At 37.5% G+C, this 13,207-nt stretch overlaps 2 protein-coding genes across 3 annotated transcripts in view; one reads left to right on the top strand and one right to left on the bottom strand.

Moving 5' to 3' along the window:
- The window catches only part of eva1c (eva-1 homolog C), a 63,554-nt gene that overhangs the window by 24,003 nt on the left and 26,344 nt on the right, over window positions 1-13,207 (top strand). The window lies entirely within an intron of this gene.
- On the bottom strand, window positions 9,844-12,421 carry LOC101731873. Its single transcript, XM_004912150.4, has one exon. It carries the CDS (start codon window positions 12,194-12,196, stop codon window positions 10,181-10,183), a length of 2,016 nt encoding a protein of 671 aa, XP_004912207.1. The 5' UTR covers window positions 12,197-12,421; the 3' UTR covers window positions 9,844-10,180.

The raw sequence follows: 13,207 nt of genomic DNA, 5'->3' as shown, positions 1-13,207 counted from the left end.
ACACACAGGCTAAATTATCCTGCAAGTCCTGTCAGACATACGTGGTGTCTGGTGGGTTGTTGTGACTTGATTCAAGCAGAACAGAACTCGAGAACCTGAAATGCAATAAGGAAGATTCCAATCTTTTGTTCAGAAGCATTTTAGTAGGATTGTATACGTTTGCCCGGTGTATTTTCCCTTTTTTTTGGTTCGTTTAAATGCAAACTGAGAGGTAACATGAAACGTTAAATAAAGAAGCCAGCCAAGAAAGATAAAATGCCTGGAGATCAAAGGGAACATCAGAAATAGGAATTATCAAGAAATGATAAGCTTCTACAGGCAGCACAACTTTACAGCACAGACAGGGAAACTGTGCCAAATTAATAGTAAGGCCTTTTTTTTTACTTTGTTATGTAATACAGTATGACGGTACAGACATTTTTATAATTGAGTGTAAATATATCATAAAAGTTGAAGCTGTCATATCTTTTTATATCATATCTGCCAATACAAAATGAGGTTACAGGTTATTTTGTGCATTGAACATAACTTCCTGTTATATATAAATATTATACTGGTATTGTAGTTGCCATATTGTTTGCCTCTTCATACTCATCCTTCCTAGGACAGCTTCCATGGTTATTATAGGATGTAGAAGTTCTTTCACTGTTTGTTTCTTATGTTATGGGACTGGCCTCCTTGGGGGCCTAAAGCAGTGGATGGTAAGGGTAAAGGCCATTTAAAGTAACTTATATTTAGTTTTAAGGTGGCCATACACGTTAAGATCCACTCGCTTGGCGAGGTCGCCAAGCAAGCGGATCTTCTCCAGATATCCCTACGGGTGGGCAATATCAGGGGAATTTAGGCTAATTTGAATTATAACAACTGGAATAGGCGCAGTCGGTTCGGGGGCCGCATCAACGAGCCAATGTGGTCCCCAATCCAACTGAATTTTTTAACCTGCCCAATCGATATCTGGCCAATTTCAGTCGTTGCTGCCCCTACACGGGCTGATAAGCTGCGAATCGGTCTAAGGGACCAATATCAGCAGCTACAATCGGCCAGTGTATGGCCACCTTTATATATTCCCTTAAATTCCAAGAGGATTTGGGCCAAGCCCCATTATATGCTAACTAGGCACTCAATTGTGCCCCAGTCCACACTGAGGTAGAGAGAGTAGGGTAACTTAAATAAATAGGGCACCGAATCCAGTGCATCCCTATAAATAAAAACATGCAGTGAAGATGTGTTCTCTGTAGCCATTGTTAGTGTCAGCCCATGGGAAACAAATAGAGGATAAGCCAAACTAATAGAGTTGAAAGGTGGTAGACTCTCTTTGTAAATTCCTTTCAGGAACCCCTATGGCCGCCATCAGGGAGGTACAGGAGAAAGTGCTGTCAGGGCCCTATGGTGCTCAGACAGATCCAACTGTATGATTAATGAACTGAAACAGGGCAGGGCCTGTAGGGTTTGGGCAGGTTGTGGGCATGTTTGGTTGCAACAGGTGTGGCCTTAGAGGATCAGGGGCATGGTCATGCATGCTCTAAAGGTAAATGTTTTTTGTATTGAATTGAGGCGCATTATGTTTGGTTGACAGGCTCCACTTGCCCAAAGGGCCAAGATGGGAGTTTAACTAATAACCTGGGTCCCTATACATTACGTATATACAGTTCACGCTGGAACAATACTCTGGAGTTGGCAATATACCACTGGACATAATAAAAAGTCTACATATCGTGACAAATCCAAAAGCAAAAATACTCCTAAAACCTGTCGAGATCACGCAGAAGTCAATGGCAGATGTCCCTTTTACAAGTGAAAAATCTTTCTTTGCTTTGTGATTTTAGAGGTTTTCGGGGTTTTTTTTGCTATTTGTACGACAACACAAACACAATACGAAAAAGCTGAGGTTTTTGCATTTTTTTCCTTTTTGTCTTTTTTCGTTTGTGCTTTTTCAGTTCAGATCTTTTGATAAATAACTGACATTTGTGAGTTAAGTAAGTTTAGTTGTGGTTTCAAAAAAACTTTAAAACTGTGAAAATCAGAATGTTAATAAATGCCCCCCCCTAAGTGGTCATTTACAACAAAATTGCCCAAAGTCAGCTGGTGAAAAATCCCACTGATTAACAGGATTTGGGTCAACATGCACTGCATTGTGGGTAAAAAATACCAATTGCTTCTGAAATTGCACTTTGCAACGCTGCACTTGAAGTTGCAGTGACCCCTTATGCATTTCATTTCAGTAAGTGCCCTTAATAATATTTAGGGGCAGATTTACTAATCCGCAAATCCGAATCCCGAACGGGAAAAAATCGGATTGGAAACGAACATTTTGCGTTTTTTTCGTATTTTTTACGATTTTTTCATCTCAGTCACAATAGCCGTTACGACTTTCGCGAATTGTTGCGTCTTTTTCTTATTGAGAGACGCTGGCGCGACGAAAAATTTCGCAACAAAGTTGTGAAGGTGATGAAAAAGTCGCGACAATTCGCGAAAAAGTTGCAACAGCGCCGGAAAAATCGCAAAATACCGATCATTACGAAAAAAACGCATTCGGGAGCTTTTGGTCCATTCGTGGATTAGTAAATCTGCCCCTTAGAGTAGAGTTTCCATCAGTACTATGGGGTGGCGTTTGTCCCAAGTTTATTTTGTCTACAAAAATACACAAAAAAACATCATTATATTACAAACTCCATTCTGTAAATTTTAGCAAGCATTCTGCCTTACTAATGTATAACATCCATACAACAGAACCACGTACTGTATGTAATAGCTAATATGTAATATGGCGGCACCCCATACAGTACAGGCAGGCAATATCATACATAAAAAATTTCTGCCAGCATGTGGAAATAGCGTTCAGGGTAAATGCCACATATCCTTTCGTGTAAGAGAAAGTAGATTTATTATGTACTGTTCCTTTGAGAATTTCATTTACTGGCAGAGATGCATTAGGAGCTGTAGGAAAGGAAGAATGGAGAGGATCCTGGCATAGAAGGTGGCTGTATGAATAATCTGTAACAAGGGAGATGTTATCGGCCTGTTCCTGTCTTGTTGCGCTTTGTTTCCTTCAGGGGACACAAGAATAAATTGCATTTACCCACAGTGCTGGTTGTGTTGTTATACCCCCTCTCTGATACGCTACATTGTTTTCTTGATCTCCCAGTGACGCAGGGAAACACATGTGGGGCCTCACTTTGAAGCAGCCACTTATCTAAAACACATTCCAACGCCGCTTGTTTTAGCTTTTTAAATTAATTCTCGGGCAGTTAGTGTCTTGTTAAGATCACTGAGCCATGCCGCAACATCAAACGCCAGGGAGCGTGTAACAGACATGCCTTATTTGTATGGGCAGATGATATAGATAGTTATAGAATATTCCGCTGCGTTGCATGACTCCGAGAGGGGCACCGGAGCAGAGAATTTGTCCAGGAAATCCTTCGTTTTTTACGTCTCACAGGCAATTCCCAAGTAGGACTATATCGTATAGTGTAGTGATGACATTAAGAGCCATACACTTGTATATACTTGTTGGCATAGAGATGGATACCAGGCCTGGATATCCAGAAAGCTCCGAATAATGGAAAGGCCATCTCCCATAGACTCCATTATTATCAAATAATTCTAATTTTTAAAAATGATTTCCCTTTTCCCTGTAATAATAAAACAGTACCTGTACTTGATCCCAACTAAGATATAATTACCCCTTATTGGGGCAGAACAGCCCTATTGAGTTTATTTAATGGTTAAATGATTCCCTTTTCTCTGTAATAATAAAACAGTTCCTTGTACTTGATCCCAACTAAGATATCATTAATCCTTATTGGAGGCAAAACAAGCCTATATAAATGATTTTTAGCAGACTTAAGTTATGGAGATCCATATTACGGAAAGATCCCTTATCCGGAAAACCCCAGGTCCCAAGCATTCTGGATAATAGGTCCCATACCTGTATAGTTGCCTTTCTGTTGTTTTCTTTTGCACTTGTTATTAAACCTGCTCATTCAGTGAATTAACCAACATCCATAGCACAGATACTGGTTAGAATCATAAGCCTAACATATAGTACATGTAACATGTACAGAGATGCCAACCCATATCCAAAGCTATTAGGAGCATCTTGGATGCATCTGCCATTTTCTAGCCCTGCCCCCATTCCACCCATGCCCCGCCCCTGTCCCGCCCCTGCTGTGCTCTCTGTCACAAACTTCTAACAAATATGGTGTAGTTAACAGGTCTCCATGTAACGAAAATGATCTTATCACACAACATCCCTGTGTATATGGAGAGCAGTAAGCCCTGCTGGGGTCTTGGAAAGATCACCATTTCTGAACATTTTTTTCTTGGACTTCTGTTTTGCTTTAATGAAGCACAGTAAAGAAAAAGTCTTGGTTGTGTTAAGGAAATGAAAGTTGAAATGCAGTTTGAAAAAAGCTCGGCCTCGGGAAATGTAATATTATCTGCATTAGCGTGGCTGGGGTTTTCCTGCTATCAGGGCATAAAAGCTTAAATTCCATTAGTGTATGATCTAGATAGGAATAGGGCAAACATATGTTGTAAGTATTAGCTCATACATTTGAGCTTGCGAAACAGTAAGTTGTAAATGCATGAAAGCCCCACAAACATATATTGGACTGTTATATATATAATATGTATGTATATAATGTATGTATTAGGGGGAAAGAAACTGGGAATCAGACTTCTACATCACAGGGTGACAGATATAAGCATATCATAGGTGAGGAATCATTATTATATTTTATGTACATGTTTATTATGACAAAACATTATAGGGTCACCCAAGATATCACCCACTCATGCAGTAGTAGCCCACACAGTGGGTACCACACCACCAATGTGAGGAAGAGGAGTGTAATTGCCAGAAGCAAGAAGCAGACACTGGGTTAGATAGGCCAAGGGGAGGGATCACACTGGTGGCCCAGAAATGGTTAGCAGCCTAAGGGCAAAGGAAGAATGAGGGATGAGGGAGATCTGAGCCACAGGTCCAACCTGCTACAGATATGGCATTGGTCTGACAAGTCAGTTATGGAAGTACCCCTACATACCCTGACAGCAGAGAGGGTGGCGAACATCACACCTTCTTTTTTTTCCAGAAATGACCTTGAGAAGATAGATACCAAAATGGTGATAATATGGAGAGGGACATGTAGTCTTAACAAAATGCTGATCAAGGCATAGTGAGGGTGAAAAAAATACAAATTTAGCCTTTACATGGATCTTATTCAAACTTAATAACGATCCAGTGCTTCCTCACTTGTTATGTGTTTGGGCTTCAGGTCTATCCTTGAACTGAATCCATTCCAGAGAGTTCCCCCAGTTTGTATCTCTCTATAAGGCATTATATTGTTTATAGTACTCCTTTCTTCCAAAGACATTCCTGAATGAATCCGTTCAAGCAAAAGTAAATTCCTTAATGTTTATAATGTAGTAAGTGATGTGTGACTGCCAATCGCAAACTTAGCCTCCGTCTTTCAGATTCCTCCAAAACTCTAAATGTTCTGGCAGTGGCAGCATATCTCCCTAGGGGCATTTACACAGTCTGCATATATGGTGTTATTTTATTTCAGAAATTTTAAAACTGTGCATAAAAAAAGTACTACACATTGCCCTACTCAGTAGGTAGGGTATACAGACAAACCTCCTAACATTTGAAAATTGAAAATGTTCCATTATTGTGCCTAGAACATATACAAAATGCTGTGGTTGTCCTACATATATCAGACCTGGATATGTATACCTGCAATCTTTATGACAGTAAGTATTTCACCAAACCTTGGAGTGAAACCATCCCTCACTTCAATATTAAAGGAAAACTATACCCCTGAAAGTATACTTAACCAAAATAATTGTTTATATCATATTGTCGGGCTAATTCTGCGTATATTTAATAAAATTAGATAAATTTCCAATTTTAATATGAGATAAAAAATTTAAGGCTCCTTATTAGTAAAACAGGAGGAGTCTTAAATAATATATGCCCAACTCTGAATTCGATATCGAGCGTTCCCAATCAATTGGTACAAAGGTGAGAAATCATGACAATTATTTAATAAAATAATTAATTTATTTAAATATGAATATTACAAAAATGAAATTATTACTTAACACTCCCTGATATCTATCTAATAATTAATCAAAATGAACATTGACCAATAGACATTATTCAATAAATGGCAAGCATCCACAAGATAATATATATGTGTTCACTTTCAATACTTAATAACAAGGTAATTAAATATGTTGAATCAAAGGAAGGGTAAATGATTGATTTTGAGGTCTTAAGGAATTCTATCTTTAAATGTTCTTATTTCCCCATTAGATTGTTAACTTGGATATCATATATCTATACTAATGAAAAATAAAATGGACCCAAATTAAACAGATTATTCCCAGTTTGCAACTCTGGGAAAGTCAATGTTTAGGGTAAAACTATAATACACATAGGAATAATAAATATCCAAGCATACAACTTAATCGAGAAAAAGTATAACAAAATTTATATTTACCAGAGTAGAGTTTTCTTATAGTTGAGAATAGTTTCTCCTTCCTCTTCCAGTTTTTAGATCTCTTTTAGATTTTCTTTTTCAGGTTCTTTCTTTTAGATCCCTCTTTCTTTTTCTCTTATTTCGTCCTTTTTTTTCTTTTCTAGTCCTCTTGTCTCCTAACTTATCCCTCATCTCTATCTAAAACTCCACCTCTGGGATTTATCAACTAACCAACTGGCATCAAAGGGCAGTCTTTAAGTTAAACTATCACCAGTTGATTTAAATATTTATTACAGTGACCTTTGGACCCGTAATGTCCTCCCCCATCTGTGGATGTCACTGTTTCCTCAATATTGTGGTCTGAAAATATTCAGAAAATATAAAATAACTTTTGACCTTCCTTAATTCGATGTTACACACTATTGTTGACATTGCTCCACACTAGAACAATGCTGTGTAACTACTTAATACTTTAGTACACATACAATATATGTCATTGGTCTGTCCTTGATTAATTATTACCCTCTCAACAGGTATGCTCTATATTGTGGAGAGTTTGTAAGATCCTTCAAGGTGTTCTCATATTCACCTAGACACCAAGGATAATATAACCTTTGAAATTTGCTTTAACACAAAGGTTATACATCTGGGCTAGTAATCCGATACAAACCTCCTTTTCAACATATACGTTTCTGATCAACTAAACAAAATAACATTCATTATTTATTCCTATATGATTCATCAAAAAGCATAATATCATTCATGAATATATATTCTATTAAGTAACATAATCACGTTATCATTAACAAATCAGAATATTCTTGTAATTAATAATTATCTTATCTGAAAATCCGACAAATCCCCCTTGTTTTTCTAAAATGTTTCCTATAATATGAACATTTTAGGAAAATTACTTAGGGTTTTCAAACTCTTCCTTCATCATACTCATTATGTAAACTTGATCGGCGAGATTTAAGCCATAGTTTATCTAGAGTCTTTTTGATGATCTTCATCCAACGAATTGCTAAGATGGTGATTACAGTTAACCATCCTACTATAATTGTGATCAATATACTCCTTATATAGTTTTCCCCCCATGACCTAACAGAAGGAAACAGTATTTCGTCATCGGTTGGTGAAAATTGTGGAGTATCCATGGTGATATTATGTTTTTTTATAACCATACGGATGGTATGGCTGGGCTTATTGTCCAACAAAAATTTTAAATCCGGACTTATGGTAATCTCCTGATTTTGGAATGCATCAATGCTTTCCACCTCTCCTTCAGTGTCCTCAATGTTTACAGGATATGGAATTAGCGATTGTTACTCCGGTTGCAAACACGTTTCCTATTACTGCAAAGATTATAGCAGCAACAATAGCAGAAATGAACCGTTTTGGTCTTTGGTTTGACGAAAAAGGCTCTCTGATTAAAGTTTTCCGGGTTTGCTCCAGGATTTGAGTAATCCGCTTTTGTGAATATTCAATATGCAGCTGGTACCAGGTTTGAATCTCCGGTGATCGAATATTGGATTCGTTGACTTGTCTTTCGATGACACAACGTGGATCTAGGCTCATATAAATCTTCTGGGACAAGATTCTCTTGTTGGTCATGATGAATCCCGCTGTATCCTGTAGCATGATCCCGGATGATGGACCTGGCATCACAATCCGCTCAGCGTGTAACTCTTTCCCCAAGATCAGAACTGTATATAAAATAGCGATCATCTTGGATGGCATCTTTGCGCCTATAGATAATCAAAAGAAATCATTAGGTTCAGCCGTCATATATACATAGCAAGTTTCAGTTCACTGAGAAGATAAAGGATATTTAGAAGGTAGAGAGACATAGGCATATCATGATACAACATCTATATACAATATTAATCTCTACTTCCATCTTTAACTAAAATCTCCTGATTTCTTACTACTCAGCTCTCGACTTGCTCTATTCTCCGAAGTTGTTGGCTAGGATGACAAACACGTAATTGGTTAATGTGCACCCATTTTTCAACAAAATCATCCCAAATGGAGAAAGTTTGGTTGTCGCACTCGGGGTGGCTCTAATAGCCATGAGAACTAGTGGTAACTTGACATCCCAGTCTTTACCAGATTCTTTGACAAACTTTTTCAGAATGTTTATGATTGATTGATTGTAACGCTCTACTCCACCACTAGAAGCTGGTCTGTAAGCTATGTGTAGCTTCCTTTTTACTCCTAGAATTTCCCACATCTTAGTCATCACTTCGCTGGTGAAGTGACTTCCGCGGTCAGATTCAATACGTTGGGGAAGACCAAATCTGGAAAATATATGGTTAATGAGCAGTGATGCGCATACACTAGAATTACACATCTTGCATGGCAAACCGATGTATAATGTCATTTCCTAAATACATTTGATGTTGCGGTTCCTTTAACACATTGAAAACGTGTTCCGCAGATTTGTTTCCTAGGAAGATAGATAAAATGCATTTTGCAATCACATTTTGACTCTGGTCGTCTTTGTCCAGGTCATAAACCCATTCCTGTAAGGAAGAAAATTTAATCATCTGAGGATTTGTAACCTGCTTTAGAAGTCCTAAACTTATATAGCTGACTTCGGATTTGAGATCCAGCTTGGCATATTTCACCCGGGCAATATTATTTACCTGTACGGGAACCAGCATAGTATCATTGGTCTTCTCGATTTTAACCAATGATTGGATATGTCTGGTTATGCCTGCTACTTCCCGATTTCCCCCTTTAAGAGAAATGGTTAACACATCATCCTCTAGGATTATCTTTTCAATTTTGTCCTTTTGGATATTAATGATGTGGAAGGAAGTATTAATGCTTTCTTCAGGTTTACCGTTTTTTAGGATTGAGACATCTGGTACCTGACTGTTCCGGAAATGGATTTCGACAGAATTAGGTCTTTCTTCAATCATATGGCAACTATTTTGCGGTTTTGCATTGTGGGAACGTTCAAAAGAGATTGGGGTTTTTACCTGAGTCCATATTGCTTCATTAATAAAGTCAATTATGGATCTTAACCTTTTGAGCAGATCAATTCCAATGATCAGCCGATCATATGGAAGATCTACAATCAATGTTGGATGTCTAATGGTCTTTTTACCAATCTTATATGTCAGCCAGGACTTGCCTTTCACTTGTAGACTATCACCACCTACACTTACCAGAGATCCATCAAATACCGTCAATCTCGGTTTATTCTTTGAGGACTCTAAGATCTGTTGGAAATAGCTGAAAGACAAAATAGTGACCTGAGATCCGGTATCCAATAAACCTTGGATTGGTCCGACACATCCATCCTGAAGACAAATATCTATAAAATACCGGCCATCTAACTGTAAGATTACAGAGGAAATTGGAGTGTTTTATCATCTGTTGATTTAAAAAGTGATCTCTCTGCAGCGTCAGGATATTTGGAGATTGCTCCTCCTTGTTCTGTCTGCAGGGCATTTGTGTTCCTATGGACTCTATTAATGGAACAGACTGAACCGAAGGTACTTCACACACTGGTTCAAATAACACCGGATTATAAGAATTGTCCTTATTAGGCTGTAAAACAGATGAAATATTAGATTTTCCCTTCCCGGCCCTGAATTCAGGGTCGGGGCAATGCAAAACATGATCATTGATTGTATTTAATTCTTTCCTGTCCATTTCCATATAGCAATTTGGTTCTGCTTCCTTTATTTGGCGGAGCTTGGCCCCGCTTTTACCTCTAAAAAAACTTCAGGTTGTTTTCCTGCAGAAACTTGGGATAATTTACTTACAATGTCAGTTAACTTGGAAACCTGATCTGCAAGCTGATCAAATCTGCTAGGTCTACCTGGGTTTTGATTCCGTGGACCATTTTGATTCCCTGTGGGTGATTTACCCCTGGGTGAATCTGGTGATTCCTGCCCTTTTCTCCATTGCTGCCTGGGCCTATTGTTCCAACGTCTGTATCCCTGGGGATCCCAGTATCCTTGGTAACCCCCATATCTTTGGTTACCTCGGTATCCATGGTACCCTTGGTTGAAACGAGGACGGTAACCTTGGCTTCCAGAACCTGAACTATTTCCTTCTGACCCCTTGGCAATTTGAGGTTTAGTTTTTCTGGTATTTAGTTGTTTTTGGTTTTGTTGATTAGGCCCAGTGGCTGAAGGTATTTTCTTTGGCTGGGACTCAAAATTTAAATGAGGTTTTACCCCGGACTCATCAACATTGTGCTCTGGGAATTTTTTAAATTTCCTATCATTTAAGTTTTGGCCCTCACTAATGTTAAACAGCAAAGTTGCTGATGTTACCAGTCTTTCTAGAGGGTTTTCAAAATCCAGATCATGAGCTAGACTTAATTTGATCTGGGTTGGTAAGGCCTCATAGAATACTTGTTTAAATTCCACAGATTCCCAATCGGGGTTTCTGTAAGCTAAACCATAGGCATTTTTAAGTACAGAGAGAAATTCTCGAGGGCTTTGATTAGATCTACATGTAAGTTTATAAATTTCTCTCTTTGCAGCAGTGGTAGTTCGATAGGGCCCAAATTCTGATTTAATTTCATGTAGGACTGACTGCCATTTGGTGATTCCTCTCTCTTTAAAGGAGGAAAAGTAATGACGGTATCTGTCATCAAAGGCCCATGGAAGAAACCTGATTTTGTCTGCCTCAGATAATTTTAATGAATCCATAGTAGATTCATATAGTTCTAAGTGGTTTGCAATTTGGGAAGAACCTTTCTTAGAAAATTTTGGTATAGCAGTATTTAAAAATTTAATTATGCTGGCAGAATTTTGTTTTTCTTTTGGAATTTGGGGATTTTTCCCTTTTAAACCCCTCTTATGGGTATTCTTCCCCCTGTTTGGGAAAGGACTGGATCCCCATGCTCTCCCATCACTCTCAACTTCACTTGCATCAGTATTGGATACACTACTTCTATGGGATACATTTGACATAGGTGTTTGATTTCGCACATTCCTCACATTCCTCTCTGGGGACGTGTCTGAGGAAGAATCTCTAAGAACCCTTGTTCTGTGATTACCTATTAAGGTGGTCACAGCTTGGCAAGCTTCAGCCAACCGGCCCAAAACATCTTGTGCCTCTGAATCAACATTATCAATTGGTTTGGCTCTAGAAATATATGGTGCCCAATTTTTATATTGGGGAGTGATTATTGGAGGATCAGGAGATCTCTCCACACCATATACACCTGACTGTTGACTTTTAATGTGCTGTTGCTGTAATTCTTCGAAATCCTTTCTGAGCTTACAGTATGCTATGCGACTACGTTCAGCATCAGTTTCTAAATCCCTAATAAAAGCTTCCTTGTTTGAGATATCTATCTCTAGTTGGTTTTTATCAGATTTCATATGTTGGATATCTGATTCTATCTCATGTAACTGAGACCTCAATTTTTCTACATTTTCTTTTCTAGCTTTTGATAGGGTATCTACCTCCATTAATGCATATAAAACAGGAGGTAGGGCACATATTAATTTTTTTTCTTTTTCTGAACTGTTAGAGGCTAAGTTCATACATGTTAAATAGCGTTCAACCAGGCCGTCTGTTGCCCAGATATCATTAAGGTCTGCTCTAGCATTTCTCTTCAAATCATTAATCCAAACATCCATTCCTTGATCAAATTTTACCCGTGTATATATGAATTCAACAATTCTGTGGATCATTTGCTCTGGGGTATTCCCATTCTCACTGCTTGCAACACTCATGGTCTCAATTAATAAAAAAATAATTAGCTTGACAGAAGTATTGGAATGGTTTTTCACTATTTGTACCAATATGAGAAAATAATCTCGATCTCAGCAGTGCCTCCAAATATATGTCGGGCTAATTCTGCGTATATTTAATAAAATTAGATAAATTTCCAATTTTAATATGAGATAAAAAATTTAAGGCTCCTTATTAGTAAAACAGGAGGAGTCTTAAATAATATATGCCCAACTCTGAATTCGATATCGAGCGTTCCCAATCAATTGGTACAAAGGTGAGAAATCATGACAATTATTTAATAAAATAATTAATTTATTTAAATATGAATATTACAAAAATGAAATTATTACTTAACACTCCCTGATATCTATCTAATAATTAATCAAAATGAACATTGACCAATAGACATTATTCAATAAATGGCAAGCATCCACAAGATAATATATATGTGTTCACTTTCAATACTTAATAACAAGGTAATTAAATATGTTGAATCAAAGGAAGGGTAAATGATTGATTTTGAGGTCTTAAGGAATTCTATCTTTAAATGTTCTTATTTCCCCATTAGATTGTTAACTTGGATATCATATATCTATACTAATGAAAAATAAAATGGACCCAAATTAAACAGATTATTCCCAGTTTGCAACTCTGGGAAAGTCAATGTTTAGGGTAAAACTATAATACACATAGGAATAATAAATATCCAAGCATACAACTTAATCGAGAAAAAGTATAACAAAATTTATATTTACCAGAGTAGAGTTTTCTTATAGTTGAGAATAGTTTCTCCTTCCTCTTCCAGTTTTTAGATCTCTTTTAGATTTTCTTTTTCAGGTTCTTTCTTTTAGATCCCTCTTTCTTTTTCTCTTATTTCGTCCTTTTTTTTCTTTTCTAGTCCTCTTGTCTCCTAACTTATCCCTCATCTCTATCTAAAACTCCACCTCTGGGATTTATCAACTAACCAACTGGCATCAAAGGGCAGTCTTTAAGTTAAACTATCACCAGTT

This window comes from Xenopus tropicalis, chromosome 2, assembly GCF_000004195.4.
Source record: "Xenopus tropicalis strain Nigerian chromosome 2, UCB_Xtro_10.0, whole genome shotgun sequence".
NCBI lineage: Eukaryota > Metazoa > Chordata > Amphibia > Anura > Pipidae > Xenopus > Xenopus tropicalis.
Note: the sequence above shows the minus strand (reverse complement) of the source record. Positions and strands in the feature narration are given on the sequence as shown.

Coding starts and splice junctions, on each gene's coding strand:
- LOC101731873 (XM_004912150.4), bottom strand. CDS start 12,196: ATGAGTGTTGCAAGCAGTGAGAATGGGAATACCCCAGAGCAAATGATC.